General features: G+C 39.3%; 1 protein-coding gene across 1 annotated transcript in view; it reads left to right on the plus strand.

Annotated features, from left to right (window-relative positions):
• LOC150078461 (uncharacterized) overlaps positions 1-12906 on the plus strand; it is a 285117-nt gene that overhangs the window by 149555 nt on the left and 122656 nt on the right. The window contains exons 6-7 of the mRNA XM_090384573.1: positions 9161-9290; positions 10951-11257. Of these exons, the coding sequence (XP_090240699.1) occupies positions 9161-9290; positions 10951-11257 (437 nt within the window). The remainder of the gene's footprint in view (positions 1-9160; positions 9291-10950; positions 11258-12906) is intronic.

The raw sequence follows: 12906 nt of genomic DNA on the forward strand, positions 1-12906 counted from the left end.
CTAAGAAATATTGCAGTTGCAAAGGCTTGGAAAGCCAAGAAGTTCTCCTGTTTATCAATTCGAATTGTCTCGCAGCCTTCTGCCATAAGATTGAGATTACTAACCCGAGATACCAATTCAATTCGCAGATCGCTGTACTCCTCACAGTTGTACATAATGTTCCCATGATTCTCTTTCGCCACAATGGCAACTAGATCTTTCAGTAATTCCTAAATCATGCAACTTTGAATTAATCGAACCATGACGAGTCAATAAGAACATAACTTGTAAGTTTGGGGCAAACCATTTGAATTTTACCAAGGCTGCATTTCTTAAATCTGGGAAAAAATTGTGTAATCTGCCGTTTATCACAAACACTCCAACGCTCCTACCAGACTTTTACCAAAGCATCCCAGATTCTTGCCCTTTCCTTCCTGGGAGATCTGCTAAGATATCTACCTCTATATTCAGAAAAGAACAGGAAATGCCACGGCGGATGAATTAAGCCAATGCACAATACACCAAATGCAGATTAATAGGCAATTTGTTTTCCAGTCACAACCTGCAAAGCTGCCTTTGTGCGTGTATCATGTTTTTTTTTTTTAGGATTCCAAAGTCAGCTAGCAATACGGTACAATAGCTATGGAATAACTTGGAAACTATCTCCACAGCTCTCCTAATAGACAATGAGAAACTCAAAGCAGTTAATGCTGAACTCAAGTCCAAAATCCAGCTATTAGAAAAAGTGGTTGATACCGTCCCCAAGTTCTCACCAAATCTCTCAGAGAGCTCTGAACAAGACCCGAGCCATCCTTTGGAAATCCCACCAGCACGCACCTATGCTGCTGCTGCAGTGAGAACACAGCCGTCCAGAACCAGCCCAGAATCAACCTCCAACCTGCAGATAAATAGATCAGAAATGCGGAGACCGCAACATGTCCTTCAACTGAGAGCCACTGAAGATTCTGAGTTAAAAACAAGTAGCGCGGTAAAGGACCTTGTTCAAAACACCCTGAAGAATGAGTTTAAATCGATCAAAATAAAGCTCCCTATAAGAAACAGAGGAGTTATTATTGAAACTGCCTCAAAACAGGACCTGGAAAACATCTCTATGGCGAGTTCATTTCAAACTGCTGGGGTCACAGCTGATCCTCCAAAGATGAGTAACCCATCAGTGATCTTCTATAATGTCCCCAATTCGATGACCAACGACGAGTTGGCAGAAGAACAGAAGAAATGTACCACAAAAAACTAGTGGACTATGGAGTCACCTTGGGTGAAATAAAGAAAGGAGTAACATTCAGATTCTCCACAAGTGTGAAAGGCAGCTGTAATGCCCACAGAGTCATAACACTAGACCCCTACCGTTACAAAAAAAGTTATGACGCTGAACAGAATTTTTCTGAGCTGTAGTTCCCACAACTTCAGGCCGTTTACTGTGGTAACCAAGTGCTTCCTTCGCCTGGGCTATGGGCACACCTCGGTCCACTGCACCCACACCTCTCCAACATGCGGACATGTTCATGCTGAATGTCTGCACCGAGACGAACCTCCAAGCTGCATCAACTGCAAACGGAGAAAGAAAGACCATCAACACTCGGTTAGAGAGGTAAATTGCCCAGAGTATCAACGAGCTCTAGAAACGACACGGCAAAGGACCGCTAATGGATAAGAATCTAACTTCTCAACAACCTGCCCCGGCAGCATCATCCTCAGCCGCCAGTAATAGCCAGAATTCCAGTCCAATTAAATTATGCATCCATCATGCAGATAAACGCTCAACGTTCCCGCACAGTTGCGGATGAAATAAGACAGGCAGCCGAGGCTCACCAAATCGACATAATTGCAATACAGGAGCCATACATCATCAAAGTCCCAGCAGAAAACACACACAAGATAGTGGACTATTCAATGCAGACAAGACTTATACAGCCAGCTAACACTGACCCTAAGACCTGCATAGTTGTACTCAACAAGCAAATTGATGTCCTTATAATTCACGGGCTCTGCACAAAGTTTGCCACTTGCATCCAGGTTAGGTTCTTTTCAATCACACTATATATCATCTCCCTCTACTGTCTGCCTTCCAGGGACATAGATGACTTCCTAAGATATATTGAGTTTGCCATAGACCTTCTTAACTCTAACAGTATACTAATAACAGCAGACGTTAATGCCAAATCCCCATTATTGTTCTCAACTCCCTTGAATGCACGAGGGCGACTTTTAGAGGAATTACTTCTGAACAGAAATTTAACCATCCACAACCTTCCGACATATTGCAGCACCACTGGACAATCTAATATTGATGTCACACTAACCACCAATGACTTAAGGGCATGCGTCTGGGATTGGGTCACAATGTCGGACTGGACGCTAAGTGACCATCGGGTCATCTATTTTCACATTGGAACCAGGCGCCTGCCGACACCTACTAAGGAAAGAGTGCAAGAATTAGTAAGGTTTCCCTAAGAACAGTCGACTGGGATGCCTTCGACTACTCCATCAATAGAGACTTTCCAACCCATGACCATCTCCAATATGAAGAAGCAACACCAGAAGAATACAGTGAAGTAATACAAACAGCAATTACCAGAGCCTCGTATAGAGCAACAAGGAAGAAAGTCCCATGCAACAGACCCTGTGCATGGTGGAACACGGTACTTATGAAACTAAGGAGGGAAGTCCATCGCGCACGAAAGCAGTATGAGAACTGACGAAACTGGCCAGCAGCAACGTCGAAAGACTACACAGGGAATACTTGAATAAAAAGAACACATACACCAAGGCAATAGCAACTAGAAAGCGAGAAACCTGGGCTACATTCGTCCTAGAATCTGGAAATTCAAACCATTTTATACAGTAACCCCTGGGGGTTACTGTATAAAATCACACGGGGAAAAACCTTCACAACAGATATCTCTGGCACTGTACTGGCTGACCAAAATGAAACCACCAACTGGAGTGACTGTCAGTGCCATCATAAATAAGCTCTTCCCGGACGACAACACTCAGAATGACTTGCCGGAACACAAAAGTATCCCGAAGAAGAATGCCGAATATATAACACAGGCTCAAGCTGAACCCTTCACCAGCCTGGAATTGAATCAGGTCCTCAAAAAGGTAAATACCAAAAAATGCCCAGGACTCGATTTAATTTAATATGCCTTCATCATTAGTTTTTACAAATTAAAGCCAGAACATCTTCTATTATTGTACAATAAATGCCTCCAAAAATCAAAGTTCTCCCAGCCCTGGAAGGTTGCGCTGCTCCTAATAACAAAACCAAATAAACCAATAATGAACCCTCGTTCGTACAGACCAATTGTCCTGCTGGCAAACCTGGGCAAGATCTTGGAAAGACTAATGGCCATCCGAATCACGAATCTCTTTATCTCCAAAGGTATGATTTCACCAGCCCAATATCGATTAACCCAGGGCAGATCATGTGAAGATGCCCTCTCTGATTTGATTCTGCATCTGGAAACTTCGCAATCCAAATATGAACTCGCTCCGTTTATTGACTACGAGGGGGCCTTCGATAATGTATGGTGGGAAAGTGCACTGGGACGTCTTCGCACAGCAGAATGCCCAAACAATCTTTACTGGCTGTTCAGAAACTACTTCTCACAACGCACAATAATAGTTAATAATAGTTAATGGGGGGGGGGGGGGGGCTCTGGAGTACCATATTCCACACTAAGAACCCGAGGACTCTGTCCTGGGGTTCTTAGTGTGGAATATGGTACTCCAGAGCTGACTCAGTAACAGTTTTGAAAAAACGAAAATCATAGCATTCGCCGACGACCTCACCATCGTGGTCGCTGGTCATTCCAGAGCAGCATTCGAATCCACAGCACAGCGAGTACTCACTAGACAACAATCAACAAATTGCAAATTAACCCTGTCAAAACTAAGATGATGGTGTTTAATAACAAACTGGACTTACGAGGCCCCCAAGTCAAAATCAATGGAACCCAGCTAACTTTCATTGACAGACAAAAGTCCTGGGAGTAGTAATAGACAACCGCCTGTCTTTCTTTCCCCATCTACAGCATCTGAGTTCCAAGACCAAAAGTTCTCTGTCGCAATTATACGGAGTGAGTGAGGACTCTCAAAACGAACCCTTCTTTATTATAAAGCCGTCTTTCTCCCAATAATACATCAGTTACATCAGTTTTTACTTCTATCATTCGTCGAATCTGTTCATTTCTTTCAAAAGTGATTATGAATTGGTTGGCACCAGGAAGAGAGAGAGAGAGAGAGATCAAGGGAGGTGTGGAATGGAGTCTGAAAAGGCATGGAAAGATGAGGACTGAGAGAGGAAGATATAGAAAACAGAGAACTGTGGCGAAAAAGACTACAACAATAGAAGTTTTTTTAGGTCGAGGAAACCCCATTGCGCAATGAAAAATTCCTAATGAAGAAGAAGAATTTTATTTCAAGATGCCAGACTGCAAACAATACAAGAATCGTCAGGAGTTGGGTTACCGTTTGTTAAAAAAATGGAATACGTTGAGAATTGGAGATGTAGCACATTACTGTCGAAATCTGGAAGTTAAGGAACGTTGTTCAAGCTTGTTTTCGAAGGTTTTGCCAGCTGGAGTGCTTTGGTCCTTATACACCGTTTCTTATGGTATTCTAATTCATATGGTCTCTATCTATAGTGTGGGTCAAGTCAATCTGAAATTAACGGAACTGCACGAATATCGTATGGTCTTTCAATTGCATTTTCATCCATTTGCGAAAAATTAGTGTGCGGACATTGAGAAGTCCTGTCTCAGACCATTAAATGAATGAGACAAGTCATAGTAGCTATTGTTAACCTAGTAGTATTTATTCCATTCAGTCACTTGAATAAAATATAAAGCTGAAGAATTATGATTTTTACTTTATTAATATAAAAGCTTACTTTTAATATCTCAAATTCGCCATCGCGGGTAGAAAAGTGGTTATAATCACTGTCCTTCCTACACCGGGTGGAAAAGGCAAGCATGATTCCTCGTCACGAGAGGAATTTTTATGGGCTTTCTCACAACGTCTGAGTTAGTCAGTTTGAGTAAGAAAACAGCAAACAGACAGAAGAATACAGATAATTATGGATACAACATACTTGTAACCTCACAGTGGCTATTAATTAAACTATTAATCCGTATAAAACTAAAATGATGCTTTTTTAAAAGTAAATTGGATCCTGGTCGACCTAAAGGAGCTAAAGTGAAAAAGTAAAAGTACTCTGGTGTTGTTATTCGTGTTTCTAAGTCTGACTGGGGTTTATCCGGCAAGACTCTCGTTATATTATAAGGCAGTATTTCTCCTCATAACAACATAAGCACCAGGCACTTGGTTTCATCGTGCTGCGTTGGTGAGATACCAAGCAAAACTCAACTCTATACAAAGATCAATGCTTCTCAGCATGTTGAGAGTGTTTAGAACCGTATCTACTGCAGCAATTCAGGTGTTGGCCGGGGCTATTCCTTTGGACTTGTTCCTGATATACCGAGGACTATGTTATGGATTAAGAAGAAGATACCCGCTATGTTTCATAACATTACAATTGATACTCAGGTAGATATTAAAAAGGGAAAAGAAGCGGTGTATAAAGGAGATAATTAACCTATGGCAAACGAGATGAGTAGCTGAATGGTTTACGCCTGTGTTGGAGTTGCTATATATAATAACAGGCCATGGCTCATTGAATAAGAAACTATTTGTTCTAGGATTAACAAATACCGAATTGTCTTTTTATTATAACTAGGGGGCTGCGCTCGCTTCTTTTGATAAAATAAAATAAAATACTTACAGACAGTTTCGACTCTGTGTCTCTTCCCCAGCTATTAATACATCAATACGTTACTATATCTATTTGATAATTGAGAGCTATTAAGTGCTCAATAATTCCTATATTCTATTATATTATAAATCAACAGGGAAAGTTACTATATCTATATAACATCGGTGTAGATACACCATAGACATCTCTTAAAGAAAAACTACGATCGTAGTGTGAGAGGCATTATTTCATCTGTATGTCATATTGTGCTCATCCTTCACAAAGAGTTACCATGTATTGCACTACCTTGAATAAGTAACGCTTCACTAATAGAGAAGACTATTGAAACTTATTCTCGGTGGGCACCACCATCCGATGGCACCGTTTCAAAGCTACTTGGCTTTTGATCGGTGGGTGCATTTAACACTACGATCGTAGTTTTTCTTTAGGAGTTGTCTATGGTGTATCTACACCGATATTATATAGATATAGAATCTTAAACTGTTAAACTATTATGCCTCTTTGCATTTAGTTTATTTAATTAGATAGTATGAATCAGAGCTGTGATGCCCAATACGTTCTACGTTGATATCAATATTTGTAAAATAATAAAAGAAGTTAGCCTCAATATAGTACGTAGAACACTTCCGTATGATACTCTCCAGAAATTAATTTCTGGAGAGTATCATACGCAAGTGTTTCTACGTACTATATTGAGGTTAACTTCTCTTATTATTTTACAAAAAAAAATTAGTTTATTTAAATAAATATGCTACATACGAAAATCAAGAATGGTACCGTGTGGTCACGTTAGATAAACATAGCGGGTGACCTCGCTTAAACAGAAGTTTGTTTTACCACAGCAAAACAAGCTTCTGCTATGTATTTTTGTTGCGTATTACCACATAACCAACATCTCTCTTCTCCCACTGGCTGAATAAATATCATTAGGAGGAAAATTATTTTAATGTATAGAAAGATAAGATTCTTTATTAACATAAATTGTATACAATTTATTTATTTATTATTTTAAATTAATTTTTTAAATACATGTCCACATGAGCTTTCTCACAACGTCTGAGTTAGTCAGTTTGAGTAAGAAAACAGCAAACCGACCGAAGAATACAGGTAATTATGGACACAATATACTGTAACCTCATAGTGGTTTTGGAGCTTAAAGCACAAGTGAAAGCACCAATTATCAATCGACTCAGAAGCCTATGGCAGATGTAAGCTAGTCTGTAATCAGGTGACAAAGGATGTTAGGCAGGCGAAGGCAGATTACGAGAAATCCTTGGCAAAAGATGCTAGGAAAAACAACAAGGATTTCTTTACTTATATAAACTCTAAAAGGAAGGGGTGAATCTGATTGGTCCACTTGACATCGATGGTTTGACTGTTGATGATCCTGCTCAGATAGCAAACAAACTGAATGAGTATTTTGCATCTACATTCACACATAAGGAATTATTAAGGTTTGAAAATGGCAGAAGGTTATCAAATTGTAGCAGGATACTTAATGATTTTGTAATAACTGAAAGCAAAGCGGAGGAGAAATTGTTGAAGTTAAACATAAGAAAAGCACCTGGGGTGGATGGGATCTATCCAGTTATATTAAAGGAGGCGGCAAAGCAACTAAGCAAACCCTTAGCCATAATTATGAGAGCGTCCTTGGACTCAGGGGAGGTTCCCACGGACTGGAGATGTGCAAATGTATCCCCAATTCACAAAGGGGGATCGAAGGGTGACACGAGCAGTTACAGACCAGTTAGTTTAACTTCTGTTCCGGGTAAAATAATGGAGTCACTAGTTAAAGATGCATTGCAGGATCATCTAGACAAGACTGCAGCAATAATTCAGACACAGCATGGGTTTGTTAAAGGTAAGTCTTGTCTGACAAATTTTATAGGATATTATGATGTGGTGACAAAGGAACTGGATGGAAAAAATAATTTTGATATCATATATTTGGATTTCAGGAAAGCTTTTGACACTGTTGCGCATGGAAGACTATTGTACAAATTGGAGCAGAATGGTATTAAGGGTAAGTTGCTACAATGGATAGAAGGATGGTTAAGTGGGAAAAGACAGAGGGTGGTAATCAATGGGTGCTGCTCTTCTTGGACTAATGTTATTAGTGGAGTCCCACAGGGTTCGGTGTTTTGTATATTTATCAATGATATTGATGAAGGTATATCAGGCTTAATGTCGAAGTTTGCAGATGATACAAAGGTTGGCAGGGCAGGGTTGTTAATGACAGTAATGGCAGTATGCTACTGCAACAGGATCTAGATAATTTGGGCAGATTGGCTAAGAAGTGGCAACTGAAGTTTAACCTTGACAAATGCAAAGTACTGCATATGGGTAGAAGTAACCCCAGAGAAACGTACCAACTGTGTGGTACTACACTTAAGGTGGTAGAAAATGAAAAAGACCTGGGAGTAATTGTGCAGTCAGATATGAAGTTTTCTGAGCAATGCAGACAGGTTGCCAGGGAAGGTCATGGGGTTTTGTCAATGATATATAGGAATTTTGTTAGCAATGAAAAGGAGGTGATTATCCCTCTGTATAAGGCAATGGTCAGGATACGCCTTGAGTATTGCGTACAGGTCTGGAGGCCTCATTTTAGGAAGGATGTAGATTTACTTCAGCGTGTACAGAGAAGGGCAACAAGATTGGTGAGAGGAATGAAGGGATCCTCTTACCAAGAGATTCTTAAGTTCTGCAAATTGCAGTGGCTGGAGACTAGGCACCTGCGCGGTGATCTGATTGAGGTGTATACGGCCTTGAACGGGTTGAGCACACTGAATTCTGATGGGATTCTTCCGCTTGCTCAGATTACGAACCTAAGGGGGCATAAATTCAAATTAAGAAAAGACAGATGTAGATTAGATGTGCGGAAATTTGCCTTTAGCCAGCGGGTGGTTAATTGCTGGAACAAACTTCCATCTGTCGTTGTGGAAGTTGATAGCTTGAATAAATTTAAGGAGGAACTGGACAGGCATTTGGAAGGAATGGTGTGATTTTTTTTTTTTTTTTTTGGCCGATGCTGCATAAGCTCATACACTTGCTTTCTTGCATCAAATGCCACTGCTACTACTACTACTACCCCCTAACACAAACACCTAAGTATCTCACATGCATTCAAACATTATCCTTCTTTTCATATTCACCTTCATTGCTTAGGTTTCATACACGGCACGGGTTTAGACCGCAGCAAAGTGAACTACTACGATGCGGCATGTGTATCGCGTATGTTTTGTAGGATGAAAATTTAGTTCGCAGAAGAATCATATGACGTGCGCGCAGTTGTTATTTGTATTGATTTGTGTATGTACATAACATTTAAGCGTTTGTCATGTCTTGCCTATAAACAAGTCTTGAATTCTGTTTACGTTGGTCCTTTAGGCGACTGACCCAGAAATTTATCTGAAGGAAGGGTATTCTAATAGTCAGCACAGCTGGTCACAAGGTGAAGACAGTGGAGTGGATGAAAGTGCAGCAGATACCAACAGCCAGCGTTCCCAAGAAGACAGAGGTAGGTTGAAAGAATGCTGCTTATTCTCTTACACTGTTTAACAAAATCGTTATCTTTTCGTAATTGCCAGAGTAATTTATCATCCGACATTCTGCCATTTAATTCTGAAATTCAGTCATTCTCAAAACCTTTAGTCCGTTTGACCGTTATGGGTAATTGCTTATTAATTGTGCAGTCATTTGCTCCTCAATGTACGAGTACCTTCTGATAATAAGCAATAAAAGATATAAAATAATTTCCTACCAGGGTGGTGTCTCGCAGCAACACAGCCATACTGAGTTATGATGTGTTGCCATACGTAATGTAGTTCGTCTAAATACGACTCTTTACTAGTTCATATTTAATGGTTCTGACCAATAATATAAAAGATGCATTACAGTTCGCGTTTAGGACGTAATTCTCACGGTAAAATAAAATATAGTAATAGCTATATAATGCAAGGAAGTCACAGTCACTATATGGCTATTACCATATTTTCTTTGCTGCACTAGCTGAAAAAAACAAACAAAAAAAAACGAGTAGATAAGAAAATACAAATTAGGTAACTATCCAGTTGACTTTTATATTTCTTCAAACTGTCAGCCTCAACTACCTGCGAGGTCAACTTGTCCCAGCTATCGACGACTTGCGGGCTAAAAGAAAAAACTTTCTACAATCTAATCTAAACCTCAACCCTTGTAATTTGAATTTATGTTCCCTAGTCCTAGAATTCTTTATAACAATGAAAATTCCACCTTCTTCCATTTTCATTTTACTAACTCATCTCAGACCCTTATAAACCTTAATCCGGTCATCCTTAAGGTAACTGGTTTCCAAGCTCTGTAGTCCACACAATCGGAGTCTCTTCGTATGGTCGAACCTTTGCCGATCTCACCATAAGAGTTGCACGTCTTTGGGCCCTTTCAAAAAAGCTCGATGTCTTTTTTCAGATGAGCTCTCCATACTTGAACACAGTATTCCATATGTGGTCTTACAATTGCCTTATACAGTGTTAATATGACCTTCATATCTCTACAGGATAACGTTCGATAAATCATCAATAGGACACCATGGGCTTTCCTGGCTGCCTATTTACACTGCTCAGAAAACTTTATATCTGCCCGTATTATAACTTCCCGATCCCTTTCTTCCTCCATTTTTAATTGAACTTCACTAAGTGGATAATTTATTTTGGTATTGCTATTCCCCAAGTGTAATTTTGCTGAACCTTGCATTTTGCTGAACAATTCTGAATACAAGAGAATTAAAATTACCGATCATGCAATACATTCTCAAATTGAAAACTATAGTTTTAATAGTTTTACAATCATCTGGACTTTTCTTTTTCAATTGCTAAATCGTTCGAGGTCTTCACTGGTAATCAATGGACGTCAAAGTCCCCCCCCCCCCTCCACACACACACATACACAAGAAAAATATCAAGGAGAAGCAAATCAGGCCATTGAGATGGCAATTCTACACGCCTCTCAGTATCCTACTCACCTGCCATGAACATTCGCTTCTGACCGTTCTCTTACTAAATAAGCGAAATGCGATGGTAAGCCATATAAGAAAAATTACCGTTTACCACCTTTTGCAATCCTAAAAATCATTGATTATCTACCTGTATTAGTGTAAACAGTGTGACAACAAATTTTACAATTTGCATTATATTTAACAGTTACCACGCCAGACAGTTCCCCCGAAGATCCTTCCCATGAAACTGCTGCTCCTTTTCTGCCGCCTTTACCAACAGCAGTGAATGTCGTCCAGCAAAGTTCCCGCCAGCAAAACATGGCTCTCTCCATGGCTGCTAATACAGCAGAAAATGAGCTGAGAAAAAACAGTAAATCTACAGGAATTCGATTTTCTCGGTCAGTGAGGGCATCAAGGGCTAACAGAAGATCGTACTGGGAAGAAGAGGACGACAATATCGAACAGGAAATAGACTCCAATCCACACGTGAAGGAATCAACGGGGCTTCACAGGTATTCAATTTCAAACTTTATCGTGATTTGTGACCACCGCAATAATAATGATTTTAACAATTGTGATTTTTGAAATGAACCATTCTTTTACCATGTGGATAATGCGAAATTAGTTTATTAATTAAGTGCTTTTAGCTAACTTCTAAACTGATTACAAAGATAACGTTTCAGGATTCTTGCCCGATCCTGCCATTAAACCATACTGGGCAAGATTGTTTTATTGCAGACTTAAACCATATTCAGCGGTATATATTATTATGTCGGTAAATTGCGTGATGTCTGTCGTAGATTTTCCAGTTTGCTGGACGAAACACCCGAGTTTCCGGGAGAAAAAAGCATGCTACCTTCTCCTGAAAACAACCAGCTCACCCATAAAAATTCCTCGTGTCATCGACGGGATTCGAATTTGCGTCTTTTCCATCCGGCGTGGGAAGAGCAGCGATTATAACTGTGCTACACACGAGAGTCCATAGAAGACTTTAGTCTTGTATGAGCCCTTTGAAATGAATCACGCTTTTAGTGAAACATTGGTTCTTTTCAAAAATTCTTTTTTTAGCAATTCCAAATATTCATCCATGGAATACTCACGAAATATCAAGAAGTCAACGTGGAATTTAGTTTGGAAGTTAGCACAATTTAATAAAATCAGATTTCAATTAGTGAAGCCTGTAATTTTCGGGGAATCTATATAAAGAGAAAGAACAGAGATTGAAGGGGTGAACGAAGAGGAGAGAAATTTATTCTGAAGTACAACAGTGATAAGAAGCTGGCTAGCTGCTGCACGTATTTTAAAATATTTAAAACACAATTGAAATAATTATAGATATCGAAGCAGAAGAACTTTTTGAAGTATCTGTAGAAAAGACTTGCAGTGGGAACTGAAAACCTTTTTGATAGTTAATACAATCGCTTTTCTCTACAGAGGATGTGGAAGGCTGAATTTGGCATTTGTGCAAATTTAACAGTTTCTCAAAACAGCAGTATTGGGAGAGGGAGAGAATTTGATGCACGTCTACATTGGAGGAGCTCTGTGTGCGTGTTTGTTTAATTGGTGGACAATCAGGAAGAGATAATCTCTCAGGCGAGAGATACAATCTCTGTCCCTCGTCGGATGTTTTCATTCTGCAAAACAAGCAAATCAATCACAATATACTGACTTATGACTTATCATGGTCTTGTTTGCATGAAGGCATATGCTAAACAACAAACTAGGTAAACTAGTCATGCGCTTATTCTCATATCGCAAGAGCATTTAGTGGTGTTAGATCATACATTTTAAATTGATTAAGACGTTTACATTCTCTGGGAAGCAATAAATGGTGGGTACAGTATCTTGTCACGAATTCCGCGTGTTTAAGCACGCTGCATTCGTCACCGCTATGATCAAAGAGTCAAAAGTCTTTAAGGTCAGAGAGACATTAGCATAACACAAAATGCAATACTTATGAATTTAAATATTCATCAATAAAATTACACAAATTTCTTAATTAAAATAATTATTAATAAATGTATTATAAACTGGTAATTATTATATTTTAAAAAGTGAATTATTAGAGGTAAATACAAAAAAAACATTAAATAATCGAATGTATTAGAATTCTCCCTTTTTTAATTATTCATGGTAAATGAAGTGAGTCATATCTGATTGG

The sequence above is a fragment of the Mastigoproctus giganteus genome, chromosome 11, assembly GCF_048544385.1.
Source record: "Mastigoproctus giganteus isolate SK-2022 chromosome 11, ASM4854438v1, whole genome shotgun sequence".
Taxonomy (NCBI): domain Eukaryota; kingdom Metazoa; phylum Arthropoda; class Arachnida; order Uropygi; family Thelyphonidae; genus Mastigoproctus; species Mastigoproctus giganteus.